Source organism: Arachis ipaensis, chromosome B9 (assembly GCF_059453495.1).
Source record: "Arachis ipaensis isolate K30076 ecotype BB chromosome B9, ASM5945349v1, whole genome shotgun sequence".
NCBI lineage: Eukaryota > Viridiplantae > Streptophyta > Magnoliopsida > Fabales > Fabaceae > Arachis > Arachis ipaensis.
In genome coordinates, this window is record NC_142444.1 from 104,482,150 (window position 1) to 104,506,684 (window position 24,535).

The window sequence follows — 24,535 nt, forward strand, 5'->3', positions numbered from 1 at the left end:
TCTAGATTACTCAGCTGGTGGATCTATCCATATGAGAAAGACAATTGAAGAGGCTCAAGAGCTCATTGATACAGTTGCCAGGAATCAGCATCTGTATCTAAGCAGCAACCCTTCCATGAATGAAGAGGTTAAAACAGTAACTGCTGAATTCAGTACTGTAAAACAAGCTGCTGAATTCAATCAGCAATTGGATTTTCTAACAAAGCAGCTAGCTGAATTCAAAGACAGGCTACAGGAGACAAGGATAGCTAATATACATATGGACGAACAGTTTAAGCAAACAAAGCAGCAGCTATCAAGGCAAATAGCAGAAGAATGCCAAGCAGTTCAATTAAGAAGTGGGAAAACATTAAATACCCCACCTCAAGGCATCAAAAATTCAAGAAATGAGCGATCCACCAAAGATTCACCTGAGGACAGTAAGAGCCCAGGGAAAAATAATTCTGGCACTAAAACGCCAGAAAATGGGTGGAAGGCTGGCGCTGAATGCCCAGACCATGCCCAAAACTAGCGTTCAGCGCTAGAAACAAGGCAGGATTGGCGTTCAACGCCAGAAATGGGCAAGAATCTAGCGTTGAACGCCCAAATGGGGCAGAATCCAGCGTTGAACGCCCAAAATAGGCACATTTCTGGCGTTCAGGCGCCAGGAACAGACAGTGAGCTGGCGTCTAACGTCACTCCAGCTTCTGACTCTGGCACTCAATTGCCAGTGAGGGATCAGACACACACAAGTGCTGACAACAACCCCTCTAAAAAGGCTTCTTTAACCACTAAGGTTGAGGAATATAAAGCCAAGATACCTTATCCTCAAAAACTCCGGAAAGAGGAGCAGGATAAGCAATTTGCTCGCTTTGCAGATTATCTAAGGACTCTTGAAATAAAGATTCCATTTGCAGAGGCACTTGAGCAAATACATTCTTATGCCAAGTTCATGAAAGAAATCTTGAGTCATAAAAAGGAGTGGAGAGAAACAGAAAGAGTTCTCCTCACTGAAGAATGCAGTGCAGTCATTCTGAAAAGCTTTCCTGAAAAGCTTAAAGACCCTGGGAGTTTTCTGATACCATGCATATTAGAAGGTGATTGCACCAAGACAGCTTTATGCGATCTTGGGGCAAGCATCAACCTAATACCTGCATCCACTATCAGGAAGCTTGGCTTAACTGAAGAAGTTAAACCAACCCGGATATGTCTCCAACTTGCTGATGGTTCCACTAAATACCCATCAGGAGTGATTGAAGACATGATTGTCAGAGTTGGGCCATTCGCCTTTCCCACTGACTTTGTTGTGCTGGAAATGGAGGAGCACAAGAGTGCTACTCTCATTCTAGGAAGACCCTTCCTAGCAACTGGACGATCCCTCATTGACGTCCAACAGGGGGAAATAACCCTGAGAGTCAATGATGATGAGTTTAAGTTGAACGCTGTCAAAGCCATGCAGCATCCAGACACATCAACAGACTGCATGAAAGTTGATCTCATTGACTCTTTGGTAGAAGAGATCAACATGGCTGAGAGTCTCGAATCAGAGTTGGAAGACATCTTTAAAGATGTTCAGCCTGATTTGGAGGATTCAGAGGACATGAAAGAGCCTCTGAACTTTCTTCTGAAAGAGGAAAAACCTCCTAAACCCGAGCTCAAGCCACTACCACCATCCTTGAAATATGCATTTCTGGGAGAAGGTGACACTTTTCCAGTAATCATAAGCTCTGCTTTAAATTCACAGGAAGAGGAAGCACTTATTCAAGTGCTAAGGACACACAAGACAGCTCTTGGGTGGTCCATAGGTGACCTTAAGGGCATAAGCCCAGCTAGATGCATGCACAAAATCCTATTGGAGGACAATGCCAAACCAGTGGTTCAACCACAGAGGCGGCTAAATCCAGCCATGAAGGAAGTGGTTGTTCAAGTTGTTGTTCAAGTAAATTGCTTTTCCAAGGTTTACAAGAACTCAATTAGAATAGGGGTTATTGTTCCGATCTACACAAATCCTTAAGATGAAGAACGAAAACAAATTCTTGAAATTGAAATCAATACATTAATTAAAATAGAATAGTAATAGTATCAATCCGTAGAATAGACAGAGCTCCTAACCTTAACAGTGGAGGTTTAGTTGCTCATGGAGAAAGTAAACCCTAGTAGAGAAAAGTGTGTAATCCTAAAAAGTGCGGAAGAGGTGCATAAAAGAGACGAGGGCCCGAAGGGCTAAATCTTTTCCCTTTTATATCAAATTCTAATTAATGTAAAATATACTTTCTAAAACTAAATAATTTTTTTTCTATTCGTAAATAAAATAAAAGATTTAATAAAAATAGAATAAAATCTTTGTGCAGCTTCCTTCGGCGCCTTACTTGTGCTGCTTGTGCTTCAATTGGTGCCTAACTTGGATAATCCCAAGTTAGGCGCCACCATGCCCGAATCGAGTGTGCATGTAAGTCTTCATCTGGCGCCTAACTTTGATAATCCCAAGTTAGGTGCCAATGTGGCCGTACAGTATGGGAAAGAAGTGTATACTATTATATATCTTTGAAAAGTTCTGGAAGTTAGCTTTCTAATGCCACTAAAATCGCATCAATTGGACCTCTGTAGCTCAAGGTATTTTGTTGGAGTGCAAGGACGTCAGGGTTGGTAGCACCATTCACTTTCTCCTTTTCTGCTACAAAAGCTTGTCAAATCCATCCGAATGCTACCTGAAATAAACAAAATTTCATACAACTCAAAGTAGCATTCATAGTGGCTAAAGAGTATTTAAATCTTGATTAAACTTGACAATTCAAATGAAAATTCACTAGAAAAAGATAGGAAAGATGCTCACGCATCACAACACCAAACTTGAATTTTTGCTTGTCCTCAAGTAACCAAAACTAATATAAACTTAAGATGTAATTTGCATGAGAAGTGAGTACTCAATTAAGCTCCTGTCTTTTCTCAAAGTGGGGTTTATACATGATGAGTATTTTGGTGAAAAATAAATTTCTGCCAAAACACACAAATCTAACCGGCAAGTGTACCGGGTCGCATCAAGTAATAATAACTCACATGAGTGAGGTCGATCCCACAGGGATTGAAGGATTGAGAAATTTTAGTTTAGTGGTTGATTTAGTCAAGCGAATCAAATATTGGTTGAGTATTTGTGATTAACAGAAACTAAATTGCATGAAATGTAAAGGGGAAAGGGAAAATTGCAATAAACTAAAGAGCAGGAAAATAAAGAAACTGAATCTTAAAGAGCATGTAAAATAAAGTGCAGAAACTTAACTTGCAAGGAATATAAATGACTGAAGCTTAAAGTGCAAGAAATGTAAATTGCTTGAATCATAAAAGGGATTGGGACGTGGACTTGCAGGAATTAAACAAGAAACAAGTAAATGGCATTAAACATAAAAGAGAAAATTGAAGTGCAGTGAAGTAGATCTTAACAGAAAAGTAAAATGACTTGAGAATTTAAAGAACTAGAAAGCAGTGCTTAAGTTGCAGCAAATTAAAAGGGGTTGAGATCTCAGGAGTGGAAGAGACTAGATAACAAGTCTAGATCTCAAATCCTTCCTTGATCCAACAAGAGCAATTGCAAAAGAAGTAAAGAAAAGTAAATTGCAGAAACAAAGTAGATGACGAAGCAGTAAACAGAAATTCAAATTCAATTATGCAGAAAGAAAATAAACAAGGGATCTCAAGGTGAGATTGAAACAGAATTTCTTCAATTCTCCACCAAAGATCCAAAGCAAGAAAATTAAAGAGTGTTCAAGCAAGAACCAAGAAGAAGAGAGATCAATTCTCCTCCCAAGTTCTCTGAAATCTAAATTCAAAACTAAAAGCTCAAAATGAAAATGAAAGGAAAATTCAAAAGTAAAATTCAGCTCCCTAATTACATCAAACTAACTCCTATTTATACACTTTCTATTCTTGGATATTGGAATTTGGATGGGCTTTTGATTTGGTGAAGATTTGAATTAAATTGGATTTTTGGTTGAATTTTCAGCCCATGAAGAAATTGCTTCCAGGGGAGTGCTCAGCTCACAAAGTGAGCTGAGCTTTGACACTTAGTGTGGGGAAGCATTGATAGCGTGCTGCTGTCTTGGGGTGCATCAGGGGAGAGCTCAGCTCACTTTGTGAGTTGAGCATTGGTGCCTTAGTGCCAATTTGTTGTGCTGCCCCTTGGACCGTGTCATGCGCTCCACTCCTTCCCTGGCCGTGTCAAGATGTGCCCCCATGCATCAAGAAGTAGCGCTCAGCTCACAAAGTGAGCTGAGCTTTGGTGTATCCAAGGAAGGGTCCTTGGTTCGAAACCCATGGGAAGCATGCGCTACCCCTTTTCTTGGTTGCCTTGCTTCCTTGCTTCCTCAAGGTGTGGGGTTCGAAGCTTGGGGAGTGCATTTGGCCAATTTTGGCTTATTTTCCATGAGAGTAGCGCCTCCACCCTTTCCCTTTGGTCATGGGTTCAAGTCTTGGAGCATGCATTTGGAAATCATTTTTCTTGAATTTCTCCTCTAGCGCTCTCGATAATGCTCACTTTGTGAGCTGAGCTTGGTTCCTCATTTCCTTATTTCTTGGCCTTGTGTTGTGCTCAGCTCACAAAGTGAGCTGAGCTTTGTGCCTTGGTCCCTTGGAAGTGAGTGTAGCGCTCTCTTAGTGCTTGGTGCTCTTGGAATGAGTTCCATGGTTTGTTGCACTACACTTTCTCCTTTGATGCCCACACTTTCTATTCTTTGAACCACGCTCCTTAGGTCACGCTTTTCTTCTTTTCTTCTTTTCTTCACCTACAATTAATCAAAACAACCAATCAAAGTATCACCAAATTCACAAGGTTTACAAATCATCAAACTACAATTAAATTTAGCCTAAACCTCATGATTTAGCATCAATTATATGGTGGTTGTTTGATTCAAAGAAGTTATGCATTTTCATTCCAAATTGCTTTCTTAGGATGCAAGAAAGTGCATAAAACCAAATGAAAATAAAGAAAAAGACTATTAAAAAGGGTATATGATGACTTGTCATCACAACACCAAACTTAAAACTTGCTTGTCCCCAAGCAAGCATCAAACATAAGAGAAGATAGAATGAAATAGATAAGTGTATATGTTCTTATTAAGCAGATAGTTGAACTTGGTCTATGGGGCTTTATGCAGATCAAAAGTAGCTCATTTATTACTTGCTGTCAAGACAAACAATGTTCCTTTAAGAGTTCACTAAGATTGCTGCCATGAATCCTCACTTTCTGTTCATTCCCTTGTTAGTTTTTCCTCTTTCTTTTGCATTACAGAGCTTATTTCTTATTGAACACTTGGTGTCAAATGTTGCAGTGACCTTTGGCCTTATTTTACTCAACATTTCTTCACCACAGACACATGGCTCACTTTTTCCTCCTAGAAACATTGATGCCCAGCATCTCTTTGGATCACTAAATGTTTTGTAGCTAGGTTGCTCTTTATTGTGGACTTTCAGTTGGCAATCCCAAATCAGTTGATCTAAGTTGCCAAGTTTTAAAATACTCCTTAGAACTTACTTGTCCAAGCAGATCCCAGTACACAAACACCACAGGCATATGTCCTAGGGTCCAAGCTATTGGTGTCTAGCCTTATTGTTTGTTTCTTTGCCACTTTCTTTGGCTTTTTCTTCTTTCTCTTTTCTCTGTTTTGATTTATTTTCAAGGGACTTTCAATAATTGAGAGGTCACAGCAGCAAACTAGCTTAGGCTTTAAGTAACAAGTCATTTTGCAACATTTATTCTATGAGCTATCAATTAAATCAAACACATATACCACCACTAACTTTTATTCTCACTTCTGCAACATTGAACAATTACTTTTCTAAGTCCAAAAATCTTTCTTTTATTCAAACAGCAACGGAAACAAAACAAAGTATTCAAGTTGTTGAGTGATGACAATTATTATGCAGCTAGTTTTCAAGCAAAATTTAAGCAGATAGCTTTCTTCAACATGTACTTCCACTTGCAACTACATGATCATTCCAGCCAGACATAAAGGACTCTCTGAATTAAATCATTACACAACAACAAGGATCAAGTATAAATACAACCTGTTGGGTTGCAGCTTTTTCATTCTTCCTTCTGTTTGTTCCTCGTAAGTCATGATGCAGATGTTCCCTGATTTGTTGGCTATTTTCCTGCATACTCCTCAAATGTTGCTTGCTTTTCAACTCCTTTAGGGATTCGGCTAATCTGCAAGACTTATTTGTGGGCTCTTGAACTTACTTTGGTGTGTGAACACCAAACTTAGTTCCTTGCCGATACTTCTTATGCAACAAATTAGCTATATGCAAAATCTCTCTTTTTTTTTCTTTTTTTTTTTTTTCAAAAGCAATAAAACTAATAATTAGAAAACAGCAGAATAGTCAACTAGTTTATCTGAATGCTTGAAGCTAGCTTTGTGCAGGAAGTGAGAATGTGTTTTATGATGGGATTTTGGTGGAACACCAAACTTAGAATCCTTCATTCCCTCTTGGATTGTTTTGGTGTGTAACACCAAACTTAGCTTCTTGCAATATAAACAAAACTAATTAACCTTTTTATTGAAAAAGATGTGAAGAGACAGTTACCTCTGGTTGGGTTGCCTCCCAACAAGCGCTCTTTTATTGTCACTAGCTTGACATTGAACCCCTTCTTTTATGGTGGTTGATGACTGTAGTGCCTTAGCCTGTCTCCTCTGACTGTGAACTTCTTCTTTGTCCCTTGGTGCTCAATTTCCACATGCTCAAGAGAGAGTACTTGGTTAACAGTGTAGTGATCCTCAGTTCCCAGCTGTTGATATATTAGTTGCACCTTGTCACCTTTGGAGAGTCCTTCGGTTGGGATCTTTTTATTCTTCCACCCTTTGTGAGCTTTCTTTTTGTTTTTCTTCCTTTTTCTTGTCGACCTTTCTTCCTTAATAGCAGCTTTGGTGGTGGTACCTTCCTTCTTGTTTATCATCCTGATTCCATTTTGAATTTCTTCTTCTCCTTGCACATGCTCATTCTTCTGTTCCCTAGTGTTGTTGGTTGTTTCCCCTGGGAACCAGTCACTGACTATCTTGTCCCTTTCTTCACTGATTTGTGGTTCTGGAAACACTTTCAGGGTTATGCTGTCCTCATGCATCCTGAGAGTTAGTTCTCCCTGCTCTATATCTATGATGGCTCTAGCAGTGGCCAAAAATGGTCTTCCCAAGATGATTGAACTGTTTTCTTCTCCTTCAGTGTCCAGTATTACAAAGTCCGTAGGAAAAATGAACTTATCAACCTTAACTAAAAGGTTTTCAATCACTCCCTTGGGATATACTACTGACTGATCCACCAATTCTAAGGATATCTGTGTTGGTTTCACTTTCTCTATGCCAAGCTTTTTCACTAAGGATGATGGAATTAAATTTATGCTTGCTCCTAAGTCACACATCCCCTTGTTGATAAATAGACTTCCAATGGTGCAAGGTAGGAAGAAACTTCCAGGGTCTTCCAGCTTGGGAGGAAGTCCTTTTCTGATGAGTGCACTGCACTCTTCAGTGAGAAGCACAGTCTCCTTTTCTTGCCAACTCCTCTTCTTATTGATGAGCTCTTTCAAGAACTTTGCATATAGAGGCATTTGTTCCAATGCTTCAGCCAAAGGGATATTGATCTCCAACTTCTTGAAGACTTCAAGAAATTTTGGGAAGTGTTGGTCCTTAGTCTCTTTGCTGAATCTTTGAGGATATGGCAGTGGAGGTATGGAGTTCATGTCCTGTCTTTGTTCCTTGGTTGGCTCCCCCATTGCTTCCTTCCCCTTTCTTGATTGTTGTGGCCGGTCTTCTTTTTCTTTGAGCTCATCTGAGGCTTGCTTGCTTGCTGTCACTTTTTCATCATTGGCCTTCTCTTCCTTGTTTTGTTTCTCGTCACTTTCCTTTGGTTTCTTGACTGCTTCTTCATTTCTCACCAGAGTCTTGCCATTCCTTAGCTGTATTGCCTTACACTCCTCTTTTGGATTAGGAATAGTGTCACTAGGTAGTGAGCTTGATGGCCTTTCAATGGTGATCTTTTTGGAGAGTTGACCAATTTGCCTTTCCATATTCTTTAGGGAGGCTTCCTGGTTCCTTGTGGTCATCTCTTGGTTCTTCATCAATTTTTCCATTAGGAGCTCCAGGTTGGTAATTCTCTGAGAATCTTGTGAAATGAGTTGAGTGTGGGGTGTTGATGGTTGAGGGTAAGTGTTTTGGTTAGAGGCTTGGTTGTGGGATGGGTACTGGTTAGAGTTGGGGTAGGTATTTTGTGGTTTTCTGTATGTGTTTTGGTTAGAGGCCTGGTTGTTGTAGTTTGTGTTTCTCCAATTGTTTTGGGTGGAGTTTCTTTGCCATGGCTGCTGAGGTTGACTGTGGTTATCTCCCCACCTAAGGTTGGGATGATTCTTCCAAGAGGGGTTGTAGGTATCACCATATACTTCATTTGGTCCAAGATTTTGGTTGTGCATGTACTGGACTTGCTCTTGCTGTTGCTCCTCTTGAGTTTCTTCATTTTGCTCCCAAGTGGTTGATGGTTGGCTTGTGTTGACTGCTACAACTTGGAGATTATCAATCCTCTTGGTCATTTGCTCAAATTGTTGTTGAATTTGATGCTGCATCATTTTGTTTTGAGCTAAGATTGAATCCACTCCGTCCAACTCCATTACTCCTCTCCTTTGTGATGGTTGGCGTTGTCTTTGATGAGCAAAGAAGTATTGGTTGTTAGCCACCATGTCAATGAGATTTTGGGCTTCCTCTGCAGTTTTCATTAGTTGCAACGAGCCTCCGGCTGAATGATCAAGTGCCTCTTGAGCCTTTAAAGTGAGCCCTTCATAGAAGTTCTGCAGCTTGTCCCACTCAGTGAACATCTCTGGTGGACATTTCCTCAGCAGAGCCTTATATCTCTCCCATGCTTCATACAGATTTTCAGCATCCATTTGTGTGAATGTCTGCACCTCAGTCTTTAACCGGATGATCCTTTGAGGGGGATAAAACTTGGCAAGAAACTTGCTCACCAAGTCATCCCAAGTGTTAATGCTTTCCTTCGGGAATGTTTCTAGCCATTGAGTGGCCTTGTCCCTGAGAGAGAATGGGAATAACAACAGCTTGTATATGTCAGGGTGCACTCCATTGCTTTTAACTGTGTCACAGATCCTCAAGAAAGTGGATAAATGTTGGTTCGGATCCTCCAATGGTCCTCCTCCAAAAGAGCAGTTGTTTTGGACCAATGTGATGAGTTGTGGCTTCAGTTCAAAGTTGTTTGCATTGACATTAGGGGTAAGAATGTTGCTCCCACAATGTCTAGCATTTGCAAATGTATAGGAGGCCAGTACTCTCCTCTGCTGTGGGTTATTGTTAACCCCTCCTTCTTGATTAGATGGATCTCCTTCCATCTCGTGATATTCTTCCTCAGATTCTTCCTCTCCAACAATGCCTTTCCCTCTTTCAGCTCTTCTCAATCTCCTTAGAGTTCTTTGGTCAGCTTCAGATAAAACATGAACAACTCTCCCTGTACCTGACATACAAACAACATAACAGGGAACACAACCAGTGATACTTCAATCTATTGCTAGAATGAAGTTTTAGTTAGCTTAAGCAAAAATTCAAACAGTTAGTGTGTTAGTCAAAGAATTAAAGAATAGAAGAGAAAAAGTGCTTGATCTAGACCTCCACTTCACTTAATCATTGTCAACCTATTTCAATCCCCGGCAACGGCGCCAAAAACTTGATGAGTATTTTGGTGAAAAATAAATTTCTGCCAAAACACACAAATCTAACCGGCAAGTGTACCGGGTCGCATCAAGTAATAATAACTCACATGAGTGAGGTCGATCCCACAGGGATTGAAGGATTGAGCAATTTTAGTTTAGTGGTTGATTTAGTCAAGCGAATCAAATATTGGTTGAGTATTTGTGATTAACAGAAACTAAATTGCATGAAATGTAAAGGGGAAAGGGAAAATTGCAATAAACTAAAGAGCAGGAAAATAAAGAAACTGAATCTTAAAGAGCATGTAAAATAAAGTGCAGAAACTTAACTTGCAAGGAATATAAATGACTGAAGCTTAAAGTGCAAGAAATGTAAATTGCTTGAATCATAAAAGGGATTGGGACGTGGACTTGCAGGAATTAAACAAGAAACAAGTAAATGGCATTAAACATAAAAGAGAAAATTGAAGTGCAGTGAAGTAGATCTTAACAGAAAAGTAAAATGACTTGAGAATTTAAAGAACTAGAAAGCAGTGCTTAAGTTGCAGCAAATTAAAAGGGGTTGAGATCTCAGGAGTGGAAGAGACTAGATAACAAGTCTAGATCTCAAATCCTTCCTTGATCCAACAAGAGCAATTGCAAAAGAAGTAAAGAAAAGTAAATTGCAGAAACAAAGTAGATGAAGAAGCAGTAAACAGAAATTCAAATTCAATTATGCAGAAAGAAAATAAACAAGGGATCTCAAGGTGAGATTGAAACAGAATTTCTTCAATTCTCCACCAAAGATCCAAAGCAAGAAAATTAAAGAGTGTTCAAGCAAGAACCAAGAAGAAGAGAGATCAATTCTCCTCCCAAGTTCTCTGAAATCTAAATTCAAAACTAAAAGCTCAAAATGAAAATGAAAGGAAAATTCAAAAGTAAAATTCAGCTCCCTAATTACATCAAACTAACTCCTATTTATACACTTTCTATTCTTGGATATTGGAATTTGGATGGGCTTTTGATTTGGTGAAGATTTGAATTAAATTGGATTTTTGGTTGAATTTTCAGCCCATGAAGAAATTGCTTCCAGGGGAGTTGAGCTGAGCTTTGACACTTAGTGTGGGGAAGCATTGATAGCGTGCTGCTGTCTTGGGGTGCATCAGGGGAGAGCTCAGCTCACTTTGTGAGCTGAGCATTGGTGCCTTAGTGCCAATTTGTTGTGCTGCCCCTTGGACCGTGTCATGCGCTCCACTCCTTCCCTGGCCGTGTCAAGATGTGCCCCCATGCATCAAGAAGTAGCGCTCAGCTCACAAAGTGAGCTGAGCTTTGGTGTATCCAAGGAAGGGTCCTTGGTTCGAAACCCATGGGAAGCATGCGCTACCCCTTTTCTTGGTTGCCTTGCTTCCTTGCTTCCTCAAGGTGTGGGGTTCGAAGCTTGGGGAGTGCATTTGGCCAATTTTGGCTTATTTTCCATGAGAGTAGCGCCTCCACCCTTTCCCTTTGGTCATGGGTTCAAGTCTTGGAGCATGCATTTGGAAATCATTTTTCTTGAATTTCTCCTCTAGCGCTCTCGATAATGCTCACTTTGTGAGCTGAGCTTGGTTCCTCATTTCCTTATTTCTTGGCCTTGTGTTGTGCTCAGCTCACAAAGTGAGCTGAGCTTTGTGCCTTGGTCCCTTGGAAGTGAGTGTAGCGCTCTCTTAGTGCTTGATGCTCTTGGAATGAGTTCCATGGTTTGTTGCACTACACTTTCTCCTTTGATGCCCACACTTTCTATTCTTTGAACCACGCTCCTTAGGTCACGCTTTTCTTCTTTTCTTCTTTTCTTCACCTACAATTAATCAAAACAACCAATCAAAGTATCACCAAATTCACAAGGTTTACAAATCATCAAACTACAATTAAATTTAGCCTAAACCTCATGATTTAGCATCAATTATATGGTGGTTGTTTGATTCAAAGAAGTTATGCATTTTCATTCCAAATTGCTTTCTTAGGATGCAAGAAAGTGCATAAAACCAAATGAAAATAAAGAAAAAGACTATTAAAAAGGGTATATGATGACTTGTCATCAATACACTGAAGCTCTGAATAGTTTTGGCATCTTGCTATCTTGTAAATCTGAGGAATGTCACTATCATTTGGAATTAGATTCCGGATAATATTATGAATTCTTTGGACTTTTTACCTCAGATTAATCCTTGAACACAACAAATTCTCTTTCATTTTCTTTTCTTTGGTGCTTTGCTCCTTGAGCCTAGCCGTGATTTTAAGTGTTTTGTCTCAAGCTTTACTTGACACAAAAATACCACAAGCACTTAACTGGGGAACTCTCTCTCAGTTCTGATTTTTGTTTTAGTTACTCCCAGACAGTGGTGCTCAAAACCTTTGGCTTACTCTGTTAAATGCACTTGATCTTGTAAGAACCGGCATTTTCACATAAAATCACTTTAATAAAATAATAATTTTAACCGCCTGGAATAGTTTTGAAAATATAGAAATGATCTTTTGAAAATAAAAATGTGAAAGTTGATTTCAATGAATTTTTTGAGTTGGAAAATGTATCTTTTGCGAAATATTTTTGTAAAAATGTGTACCAGTGCTTAAGCCGACAGTACCAGCTATAGTTTGTCCGGTACCGTATTTTGTTAAAAATAAGATTTTTGAAAATTGATTTATTATTTTGAAAAGATAAAAATAATTTAGAATTGAAAACTGGACGCTAATCTTAAAGGTTTTGGCCCAAAGTGGGCCAAACGGACCTAAAATGCTAACAGGTTGGACCGGGCCCAAACTGAACCCAAGGCCCAACATATAAAAATCCATTAATGAACCAAATCAGCTCATTTTCACCCATAAGGAAAGTGAGGCACGCTGGTTTGAGAAGAGAGGGAGAAGAAGGCTTGGCACTATTCACCTCCATTTTCCTCAAGCCATATCTTGAGCTACTGAACTCCGATTGACGAGCCGTTTGCGGTCACGCAAAGCTCTCGTCGAGCTCTTCGATTCTAGCTAGGCATTGTTGGTAAGACCTAAAAAATCCAGCTCCAGTTTCCTGCCCTAGCTCTTGTGCATTTTTAGTTTTTGTTTTCGAGTAGATTTTTGTGTTTTGTTTGTTTAGGGGTGATCTAGCATTGGAATATTGTTGGGTTTTACCCCTAACCTTGTTGGGTAAGGTAAGGTTTTACTAAACCCTTGTATTTTATTGTTTTGTGTATCTTAGATTTTGATTTTGATATATATATATATATATGATGATAGTTTGATCTTTAGTGCTTGTTGGAGTTACCTTGGCTCTTTGGAAGCTTAGTGGATCCAAGTTTTGGGGCATATTGGGAATCGGCCAATGTATGGTTTCGGTTTTCTCTATGTAATACGTAATATCTCTGGACACTTAGGCTAGTTGACTTTGAGATAGGAGTGAATTGAATGTATATGTTAATGGAATGTAAATTGTGTATTAGTGATTGATATAATATTGTATGGAGTAGATATGGTTGAGGAGTGATATTATGTATTGATGGTTGTTGATGTTGAGAATTTGATGATGAGTGTTGAGATTTATTATGGTTGATGAGAGTTGTTCATATTGTTGATGATTGATGAAGAATAATGGAAATGTTATTGATGAATGAGGAGAGCTATGAGTGTTTATGATGATTTTTTTAATGTTAATGAATAATGATTTTGATGGTGTGGGATGGTGAAATGGGGATAATTGATGGTTGAGTTGAGAGATGAGTGGTATGGACTTTTGTGTTATTTTGAAATTGATTGGGTTGTGTATAATTGGTTTTGAATTGAAAGTTTTGGTAAAAGTGAGCTTTTAAAGTTTTTGGTAAAAATGAACTTTAGGCCAACTTTGGCAAATCATATTTTGAGCTACAGTTTTTAAAATTGATTAAATTTTGTATCAAATTAAAGATAATTCAAATTAAAACGGTATAGATTTCATGGAAATCGAAATTTTGTAGTAAAAGATATGATCGTTGGAAGTTGGTGACAAGAATCTGAATTCTGTGATGTTGCAGAATTTTATGAATTCTGGTTTGTGTGCGCACGCACACTGCTGTGTGCGTGCTCTGATCAGTGGCTATTTTTGACTTGTGCATACGCACAGCCTTATGCGCACACATACCCTGTGAAATTTTGAAAACGTGCGTACGAACACTCTTGTGCGCACGCACATGCAGGGAGGTGCCTACTGTTGGGAGCGCTAGCACACTCTGGTGCGCATACACACCCTGCGAAAATTTCAAGTTGTGCATATGCACAACCTCGTGCACACGTACACGCTGGGAATGACAGTCTGTTCAGGGCGATCGCATGCATCTGTGCGCGCATTTAAAATGAAAACTTTCCTTCTGTACGTACGCACACTTCTATGCATACGCACACTTCTTGAAAATCCTTCTGTGCGTGCGTACACACAACCCTATGCATATGCACACTGCCCTGTTTTTCAATGAAAACCTTATTTTTAACCGTTTTACCTTCCCAGCAAGCTTGCAAACTTCTGTAACACTTGTTTAAATCCTTTTTATTAGTTTTTAGACTTTGAATCAAGGAAGGACACATTAAGGCAATTAAAAAGGGGTATTTTGGTTATGAGTTAGAAGATGGAGACTTTAGTTTTTGAAGTTGTGAGTGAGCAGGCAAAATACTATATTGGAGATAACTACAAGGACTTGAGAGGTAATGATAATTGATAGTGAATTTGAGAAGATGGAAATTTATGATGGTTATGATGAGTTGAGGACTCAGAAAGGAATGATGATCTTGTGGAATGTTGAGTGTGTGCCAGGCACTATATCCTTGGGTTAAATACGATAGTGTGCAGGGCATTATTTCTCCGGGTTTGAATTTTGATTAATAACCTTTTCTACTGCAAGGGTGTGCCAGGCACTATATCCTTGGATTATGCATACGAGTGTGCCCAACACTATATTTGTGGGTCAATAGAGTGTGCCCAACACTATATCCGTGGGTCAATAGAGTGTTCTCGGCACTATATCCGTGAGAGTGGTAGAAAAGCTACATTTGAAAGGATGTGTCGGTTTGGCTTTTATAGACTGACAAGTGATATCACGTGCCAATAGGAAAGACATTCATCATAAGCATCTTCTACCTGTTTGTTTGCTTTGCGTAATTTCTGTTACGCCTAAATGAATCACATGTTACTTGCTAATTGTTCTATTTGCTGTACATGTACTTTACTTGTGCTTTACTTGTCTGCATTACTTGTGTTTTCTTTTGGGATTGAGGAGGTTCGGTAGGCGGTGGCGAAGGGATCGCACGGAGGCTAGGTTGGCGAAAGCTATGGGATACAGCAGTGTGATTAGTACTAGTTAGAAATCCCCTAAGTTTGATTACCTTGTTTATTGTTTATGGTTTACGTTATTTATTTTGCTAAGTTGGAATATCTATTTGGTGTGAAGCTCTAGGATTGCCTTTGGCGTCCCGGGGTCTTACATCTTACATTACTGGGCACTGTTACCATACTAAGAACCTCCGGTTCTCATTCTATACTTGATGCACGAAAAACTTGTCTCTCAACAAATCTCCCTTCGGCAAGTGTACCGAAGTTGTCGTCAAGTAAAAACTCACAATAGAGTGAGGTCGAATCCCACAGGGATTGATTGATCAAGCAACTTTAATTAGAAGAATGTTCTAGTTGAGCGAATCCAGAATTTGGGTTGAGAGTTGCAGAAAATAAAATGGCGGGAATGTAAATAACAGAAAAGTAAATGCTAAAATTAAATGACTGGAAGTAAATGACTGAAAATAAATTGCAGAATTGTAAATGGGAATGGGGGATTTGCTCATAAAAGTAAATGGCAGAAATTAAAGAGAATGGGTAAGATTAGAGATGGGGAGTTCATTGGGCTTAGGAGATGTTGCAATTCTCCGGATCAAGTTCATTTTCATCTCTTCCTCAATCAATGCACTCATTGATCTCCTTGGCAATCTTAAGTTATTGAATTGAAATTTCTTGCAATTCAATCTCTCAAATCTTAATCAATAGCCAATTCCTTGGTCAATTGCTCATGAGAAGAGATGAAGTATGGTCACTGATTATACCACATGCATTTCCCAAACCAAGTATTGAGAGGGTTACAGTCACATACCCATCCAAACCCAATTTGGTCCAGCATGAGAAAGCATTTCTAGCTTGATCTCTTCATTCCTCTTCCAAGGTTCAAAAGAGATCTAAGTTTGAATAGCTTCTCTTCCAAGATAACTGTAACGACCCAATTTTCAGTACACCTAGGACATACCAGAAACTGAGTGCTACCAATTTATCATCCTAATTATTATCTATTATTTATTATATGAGCCTGATTTGTTGTTAAAAGAGTAGTTAGTTAGCGAGGTACTTTTTTTTTTGAAAATATTTGGATCAATAGACGGAATCATTCATAATCAACTCACAGCTGATAACAGATAAAACAGTTATAAGCAACCACACATCAATACATCACAAGTAGCTAGCAACATTCAGTTATCCAGCCTTTATTAGAGTATAGACCTTTAGTTAGAACGCCCATAGATATAGCTAAATAATAACTATATACATATACGTACATACAACATCCTAGGTCCTGACCTGTTCAAGAGGTCCCTAAGCTGGCACCTAGGCTAGCCTAGACTCTATACTCACCTAGTCCCTCTAAACTACTAAAGCGAGGGAAAGTACGTTCTAGGTCTTCAAAATTCAAGTCAGGTGGAACGTCATCAAAAGATAGAACATCATCTGCTACTCCTCTGCACGATCAGACTTTTCCACAGGATGTCTCTCTGGTACCTCATGAAGTAGCCACACAATAGGAATCTCGTACACAGGATTTAGGTTAAAGTGCGCATACGAAGGGGTGCAGACGTTAGCTGGTCTCACAGTATTTACATATAATCAGAGAACGATATTCACCCTAGACTCAGAAGACTATCTAAAGCTGAATCCTCTTCTTGCGAACGGTCATCAGCGAACTATGGTAAGGTACTCTTACTTCCATCTGAAGGGGGAAGGGAGAGAGAAGGGGTAAGAACTGGGGAGTTCTTAGTAGGGTCGGGGTTATTAGTTACGTTCATTAATTCTATGTTGTTTAGCAGACTATTAGCAGAATACAAGGAAGCAGTAATTAGAAAACACATATAAGCAGAGAAGATAGAGAAAACAGATAGCAGAACACAAACAGAAGAATACAAGAAAATATCACAAGCGCAGAGAATGGAATACAAACAAGGAAAGCATACATTCATACCACAAACATAACAAAGGAAATGCGCAACCAAGTATGATGCATGTCTAGCCCTAGTGCAGGTAATGAGCTCATCTGTCGGTTACTAACCCGCTCCCGACGTTATCCAGCAACCTCTGTCTGGATAAGGCTTTCCTATTGGCTATACCCCTGTGTACAAGAAATAACCCCTCTGCCACCACAGGGTCCACTGCACGCAGGAAATAACACATCTGCCACTGCAGGGATGTACACCGACACACCTTCTGTATACAGAAAATAACCCCTCTGCCACTACAGAAATGGAACAGGTGGTCACGGTACTTCTGTAGCAGGAAATAACCCCTCTGCCTTACAGAAATAAAATATGGATCTGTACCGTAGGAAAGCGTTCTCAGTGATCACACCATTATCTATCTGACTGCCTCACTGCAGCAGATGATCATACAAGTATATCTGGAGTTGCCTTAACGCAACAAATGAATAAACACATCTCTTGGGTTGCCTCAAGCAACAAATAAATATCTCTTGGGTTGCCTCAAGCAACAAATAAATATCTCTTGGGCTGCCTCAAGCAACAAATCATCACATAATCATTCTCATTATCATCATTCATCATCATTCTCATTATTCATCATCATTTTCACATTTTTATGCAGTACCTCTTTCTTTCTCTGTTCAATCATACTGTACAAACTTTACATCTTTCACTTTTACAACATCTTAATTCAAACCATTTCTCTTTATCACATTACTCTTTTCTCTTTGTCTTTTTACTTTGCTCTGATTACTCTTTTTTCTGTATCCCTTTATTCTGCTCTGGTTACTCTGTTCTCTGTGTTTCTTTACTCTTTTCTGATTTCTCTGTTTAACATATGTATTTAATGCTTATGTAAATTTCGGTATGAATAGTTAGTCTGTCCCAAGTATAGGTTCATTAAGTCTATACTGAAACAGTTTAACTTTTCATATAATACCTAACCCTATTCGCAATTCCAGGACTAACTATGTTGCCCTAGTTCGTTCACTAGTCTCTGTCTGTTTTTCTGTCATTAAAACTTTACAGACTTTTTCTTCGATTTTTATCTTTTCTTCAACTTTTTATCTTTTATTTATCTTTGCCTCACTAATATGTTTTTACCACTCCCTAAGTGTTTTATGAAAATAATTATGAGATTCTGCGCTTAAAGTTGTCTTTCTAAAGCTTTTACAGAAAATTGCCTTTTCCACATTATTTTATTATTTTTATTAAAATATTATTTTTAATTAAATATTATTATTTAATATTTTATTATTTTTTATTATTTTATCATGAAATTTTCGAAAATTAACTTACTTTTACTTTTAACCTTTAAAATTCACTTTTTACCACCCGTAACTTTTAATATTTCTACTTTTACCACCCTAACTTTCAGAAATTACTAAATAACCCCTCAAACACCAAAATAATTACTTCCTTGCCCTTTTATGAATCAAAAAGGTGTTCTTCATTGTTCTTCATCACACTCAAAGTGTTCTTCATGTTCTTCATAAATTCTTCAGATTCTTTCTCTGTTTTTACCCGTTTTTCAGTCTTTTCAGCAACCGATTTTTACTATAATTCATAATAAATTAGCAGCCACTAAAACCCCATCTTTTCTACATGATTTCAACACAAATTGAACCTCAATTTAAGCTTAGGGTTTCGTTTTTCCAGCTGCCCAAGAACATGAACTTTAAAGCTTGAATTTCATCAAAATTTCACCAAATTTTCACCAAGAATCAATCATATAAGCAACCAATTTTTAGCACAGCCAATTTATACAACATTCACACAACTCAAACACAAATAATCAAGATTAATTTCGTGACACCCTACCTGGTTTTGCTGCTCCTAATTCGGTTAAACTTTCAGGTGGTCCTTAAGCACTTTTTCCTCCTAAATCACATCAAGAACAACTTTAAATCCAAAAACTCTCAACTGACCAAATCTCACTCAGTATGTTAGGAAGAGATATCTCACCTTATACTTGCTGGAAATTCACGTTTCTTGGCCCTCAAGTCAAGTTAAGCATGATTCCTAAGGAAGAACATCAAGAAAACACATGTTTTGCATGGTTTTCCTTGAAAACCGAATTGAAATGGGAGGGAGAAAGCCATCTCACCTTATTTCTATCCTTGATAAGTTATATGGTTATGTAGAGGAAGAAGAGAGGATCATTTTGGTGAAATCGGAGTTTTGATTTGAGTTTTAGTTCAGAAGAAATCAAGCTTTGAAGATTAAGTGTTCATGAAAGTTTCTCTCTTTTCTCTCTTGTTATTTTCGGCCAAAATGATGAAATGAGACAGCCTTGGAGGTCTTGGGGGTGTAAGGTGAGTTGTGATTGGTTGGCTTGGAGGTGGATTAAAATAATATTAAAATATCTCTGGTGTACAACTACTAAAACTAGGTGTATCGGAACACTCGTAAAAACACCTCTAAAAATTATTTTCTGAGCTACTAGCATAAATGACACTAGTAACATATTTATTATGAGAATAGTACATGTATAATGAGGCCTTAGCATTGCTAAATTCATCAGAGAGTGTTGGTGCTAAGCTACACCAGTAAACCGTAAACCCGGTTAAATCGATTTTCTGTTTTTAACTAAAACTGACCAGGTAACCTTATAATATTATTCAAGAAGCTTATAATACTAATATAATGATAATATCATCCTATTATCTCTCTTCTCTCATAAATCGAGTCCGGTTCATCAAACTGGGACTATTTACAAAAAAACCAAATCAAAACTTCTAACTGATACGGTTCAAAAACCAGGTTCTTCGTGACCGCGTTATCGAGCTTGTCTCGGAAAAGGTTCTAACTTAAAGATGACATAATGACAATGAGGATTGAGATACTTGATGATATATCAAAGGTTTTCCCCTTACTGATCTTCCGGAGAAATCCGTACTTTCAGAAAAGATTTCGCGTTCTCGCGGGGTTGTTACATTCTACCCTCCTAAAAGAAAATTTTGCCCTCAAAATTTCTGTTACCTGAGAATAGATGCGAGTAATCAGCTCTCATCTTATCTTCCAATTCCCTAGTGTGCTCTTCTTCTCCTCTTGGTTCCCATGCTACTTTGACTAAGCGAACAGTCCTGCCTCTTAGCTGCTTATCACTTCTTTCTACGATCTGAACTGGTGATGCTTGATATGTCAAATCATTTTATAACTGTAATGTTTCTGGTTGTGAAACGTGACTATCATCGGGAACATATTTCTTAAGTTGCGAGACATAAAAAAAAACATCATGAAGGTTTGATAAATAAGGAGGAAGGGCTATTTGATAAGCTACTAAACCGACTCTTTTAAGTATTTGGAAAGGTTCTATGTATCGTGGGTTAAGCTTCTTAGTCTTAAGGGCTCTACCTATTCCAGTAATCGAAGTTACTTCTAGAAAGACACGATATCCCTCTCTAAACTCTAAGGGTCTACGTCTATTATCGGCATAGCTCTTTTGTCAGCCTTGTGCTGTCTGGATCTTTCGACGAATCTCCTTTATCTTCTCAGTAGTTTCTTACACTAAGTTTGGACCTAAGACACTAGCTTCCCCATCATCATTCCAACACAATGGTGTCTGACATCTCCTTCCGTAGAGAGCTTCATATGGTGCCATCCCGATACTTTATTGGCAACTGTTGTTGTAGATAAATTCGACCAACAGCAAATACTTATCCCAGTTGCTTTGGTTGTCTATCATACATGATCATAACATGTCTTCTAACGTCTGGATTGTCTGCTCTGATTGTCCGTCTATCTGAGGATAGTATGCTATACCCGTGTGCAATTCTGTTTCCAACGCTTTCTGAAAAGCTCCCCAAAATCTAGTAGTAAACCTCGAAACTTGATCTGAGACAATTTATGAAGGTATCCCATGTAGTCGTATGTTTTCTTGAATATATATTCGTGCTAGCCTTTCTAAAGTATAGTCAACTCGAATCGGAAGAAAATGTGTTGATTCTGTTAACATGTCCACAATCACCCAAATAGGATCGTGTTCTGTTGAGGTCCTTGGCAATCCCGTGACAAAATCCATAGTGATCTGCTCCTATTTCCATTATGGTATTCCAAGGGTTGCAGGGTTCCTGACGGTTTCTGGTGTTCCACCTTCACCTTCTGGCAGGTTAAACATTTTGAGACATAATCAGCTACCTCTTTCTTCAAGCCCGGCTACCAGAACATTTGTTTCAAATCCTTGATACATCTTTGTTACTCCAGGATGTATAGAAAATATACTTTGATGAGCTTTTGCAAGAATCCTTTGCCGCAAATCTCCAGAGCTAGGCACACAAATTCTGTTCTTACATCTCCAGAGGCTGCTATGATCTAGTCTTACAACTTCTGGTTCCTCTACTTTCATCCGTCTCAGCATCGTCATCATTTCTGAATCCTGTGCTTGTGCTTGCTGAATCCTAATCTTAAAATCTGGTGTTATATGCAATTGGGCCAAACGGACTCCACTTAACGTCTCAGTCATAGCCAACTTAAGGTCCTCAAATTCTGCGAGTAACTTTTCTTCCTTTATCATCATCAAAGAGATATTCAAATTCTTCCTGCTCAAAGCGTCTGCCACCACGTTCGCTTTTCCTGGGTGATAACTTAACTTAAAATCATAGTCCTTCAGGAACTCCATCCACCTTCGCTGTCCAGAATTTGCACTTTGATAGTTTATCATACAACTTCCGAGTCCTCAGTGTCTGCAATACAGTCCTTAGATGCTCTTCATGCTCTCTTTCTGTCTTCGAATAGATGAGAATATCGTCTATAAAGACTACTATGAACTGATCAAGATACGAACGGAAAATACGATTCATGTAATCCATGAAAATCGCAAGAGCATTAGTTAGTCCAAACGACATAACCGTATACTCATAGTGACCATATCGAGTTCTAAATGCAGTCTTCGGTATATCTGACTCTTTCACTCGAATCTAGTGATAGCCCGATCGCAAATCAATCTTCGAAAACACAGTTGCACCTTTTAACTGATCCATCAAATCATCTATCCGTTGAAGTGGATACTTGTTCTTGATAGTGTCTTTATTTAGCTGTTGGTAATCTACGCAAAGTCTGATTCCACCGTCCTTCTTCTTTACTAGCAATACTGGAGCTCCCCAAGATGATGCGCTGGGATGAATAAATTTTTTTTTCCAAGTAGCTCATCCAACTGCTTCTTCAACTCTGCAAGTTCCAGTGGTGACATCCGGTACGGTGCTATGGAAATCGGTCCGGTTCCAGGTACAAGTTCAATGCTGAATTCTATTTCTCGCTGAGGAGGAAACTCAGGTATGTCGTCCGGGAAAATATCAGGAAATTCCTTCACCACTTGGATTCGTTCTAAGCTTAGTTCACTATCATTCGAGCTAGCCGCTAACAGAACGTACCCCTCACAATCACTCCCGTCTAATGCAACTCTTACAGAATTCCAATATAAAGTATGAGACAGAAATGGTTTAATATCTAAACTATCATACGGAATAATAGCAGTTCTTTCATAGCAATCAAGGAAAACATGATACTTAGATAACCAATCTAACCCTAGAATAACTTCTAAACCACATAGAGGCAAACAGATTAGATCATGTATAAAAGTCCTGTTCCTAATAGCGAATGGTACTTGCAGGCACACTAAACTGGTCAAAGCATTTTGGGATGCAGGTGTATGGACAATCAGATCAAAGTTCAACTCAGAGAAATCTAGTCCCAACTCACGAGCAACAGTTAAAGAAACAAAGGAATGTGATGCACCCGAGTCATACAGTACAGTTAGAAATCGATCTTTGATAATACACTGACCTTGGATCAGGGCGTCTGATTGCATAGCATCATCAGCAGTCATGGCAAACACTCGACCTTGTTGCTGGGTTCGCACTAGATTCCGAAAAAACTTTCTTGGGTACATCCTAGCTGTGTGTCCAGATTCCTCACAAGTAAAATAAGCGTTCGTTCCTTACAGCATCCAAATATAACATAACCATAACCATGGAGATCATAATAGCTATGAGGATAGCTGTGCCTCGCATCGATTCGTCATTTGAAACTCGATTAAACTATGTCTATTCGCAGTCATTAAGGTCTTATCCGCACCAAACAATCAACATTAAGGTGATCAGTCTTAATATTTCAAGTAAGGCACGAACATTCCCAAAATGAGCACTCATAGACATTCATGCCAAATGTATCTTAAAGATACCCTAATGGCGTGAGACACACAAGCAGAGTATGCAATGAAGCATAGTCAGTCCACTCCCCAGGCTCTACTGGGAACGAACTGCTCTGATACCAAATTGTAACGACCCAATTTTCAGTACACCTAGGACATACCAGAAACTGAGTGCTACCAATTTGTCATCCTAATTATTATCTATTATTTATTATATAAGCCTGATTCGTTGTTAAAAGCGTAGTTAGTTAGCGAGGTACTTTTTTTTTTTAAAAAATATTTGGATCAATAGACGGAATCATTCATAATCAACTCACAGCTGATAACAGATAAAACAGTTATAAGCAACCACACATAAATACATCACAAGTAACTAGCAACATTCAGTTATCCAGCCTTTATTAGAGTATAGACCTTTAGTTAGAATGCCCATAGATATAGCTAAATAATAACTATATACATATACATACATACAACATCCTAGGTCCTGACCTGTTCAAGAGGTCCCTAAGCTGGCACCTAGGCTAGCCTAGACTCTATACTCACCTAGTCCCTCTAAACTACTAAAGCGAAGGAAAGTATGTTCTAGGTCTTCAAAATTCAAGTCAGGTGGAACGTCATCAAAAGATAGAACATCATCTGCTACTCCTCTGCACGATCAGACTTTTCCACAGGATGTCTCTCTGGTACCTCATGAAGTAGCCACACAATAGGAATCTCGTACACAGGATTTAGGTTAAAGTGCGCATACGAAAGGGTGCAGACGTTAGCTGGTCTCACAGTATTTACATATAATCAGAGAACGATATTCACCCTAGACTCAGAAGACTATCTAAAGCTGAATCCTCTTCTTGCGAACGGTCATCAGCGAACTATGGTAAGGTACTCTTACTTCCATCTGAAGGGGGAAGGGAGAGAGAAGGGGTAAGAACTGGGGAGTTCTTAGTAGGATCGGGGTTATTAGTTACGTTCATTAATTCTATGTTGTTTAGCAGACTATTAGCAGAATACAAGGAAGCAGTAATTAGAAAACACAGATAAGCAGAGAAGATAGAGAAAACAGATAGCAGAACACAAACAGAAGAATACAAGAAAATATCACAAGCGCAGAGAATGGAATACAAACAAGGAAAGCATACATTCATACCACAAACATAACAAAGGAAATGCGCAACCAAGTATGATGCATGTCTAGCCCTAGTGCAGGTAATGAGCTCATCTGTCGGTTGACGAATGGATTTTTGACGGTTTAGAATTTCACAAATGAAATCTCGTTGCTAGTATAGTTTCTAAACCAAGCAATAATCCTGTCATACAAAAGATTATTTGTCACAAGTAACAAACCCCTAAATTTATAAACCGAAGTATTGGAACCTCGGGTCGTTCTCCCTAGGAATTGTAATGAAGTGTCTTGTTATTGGTTGTGAATTATATTTGGGATTTTTAAGCTTTTGGACAAG

The 24,535-nt window shown here is 38.7% G+C and overlaps 1 protein-coding gene across 1 annotated transcript in view; it reads right to left on the reverse strand.

The window, feature by feature from the left end:
* Window positions 1-6,622: 6,622 nt before the first annotated feature.
* Window positions 6,623-24,535, reverse strand: part of LOC148545743 (uncharacterized) — a 57,948-nt gene continuing 40,035 nt past the window's right edge. Inside the window, exon 2 of the mRNA XM_088499088.1 lies at window positions 6,623-9,474. Within this exon, the coding sequence (XP_088355214.1) occupies window positions 6,623-9,474 (2,852 nt within the window). The remainder of the gene's footprint in view (window positions 9,475-24,535) is intronic.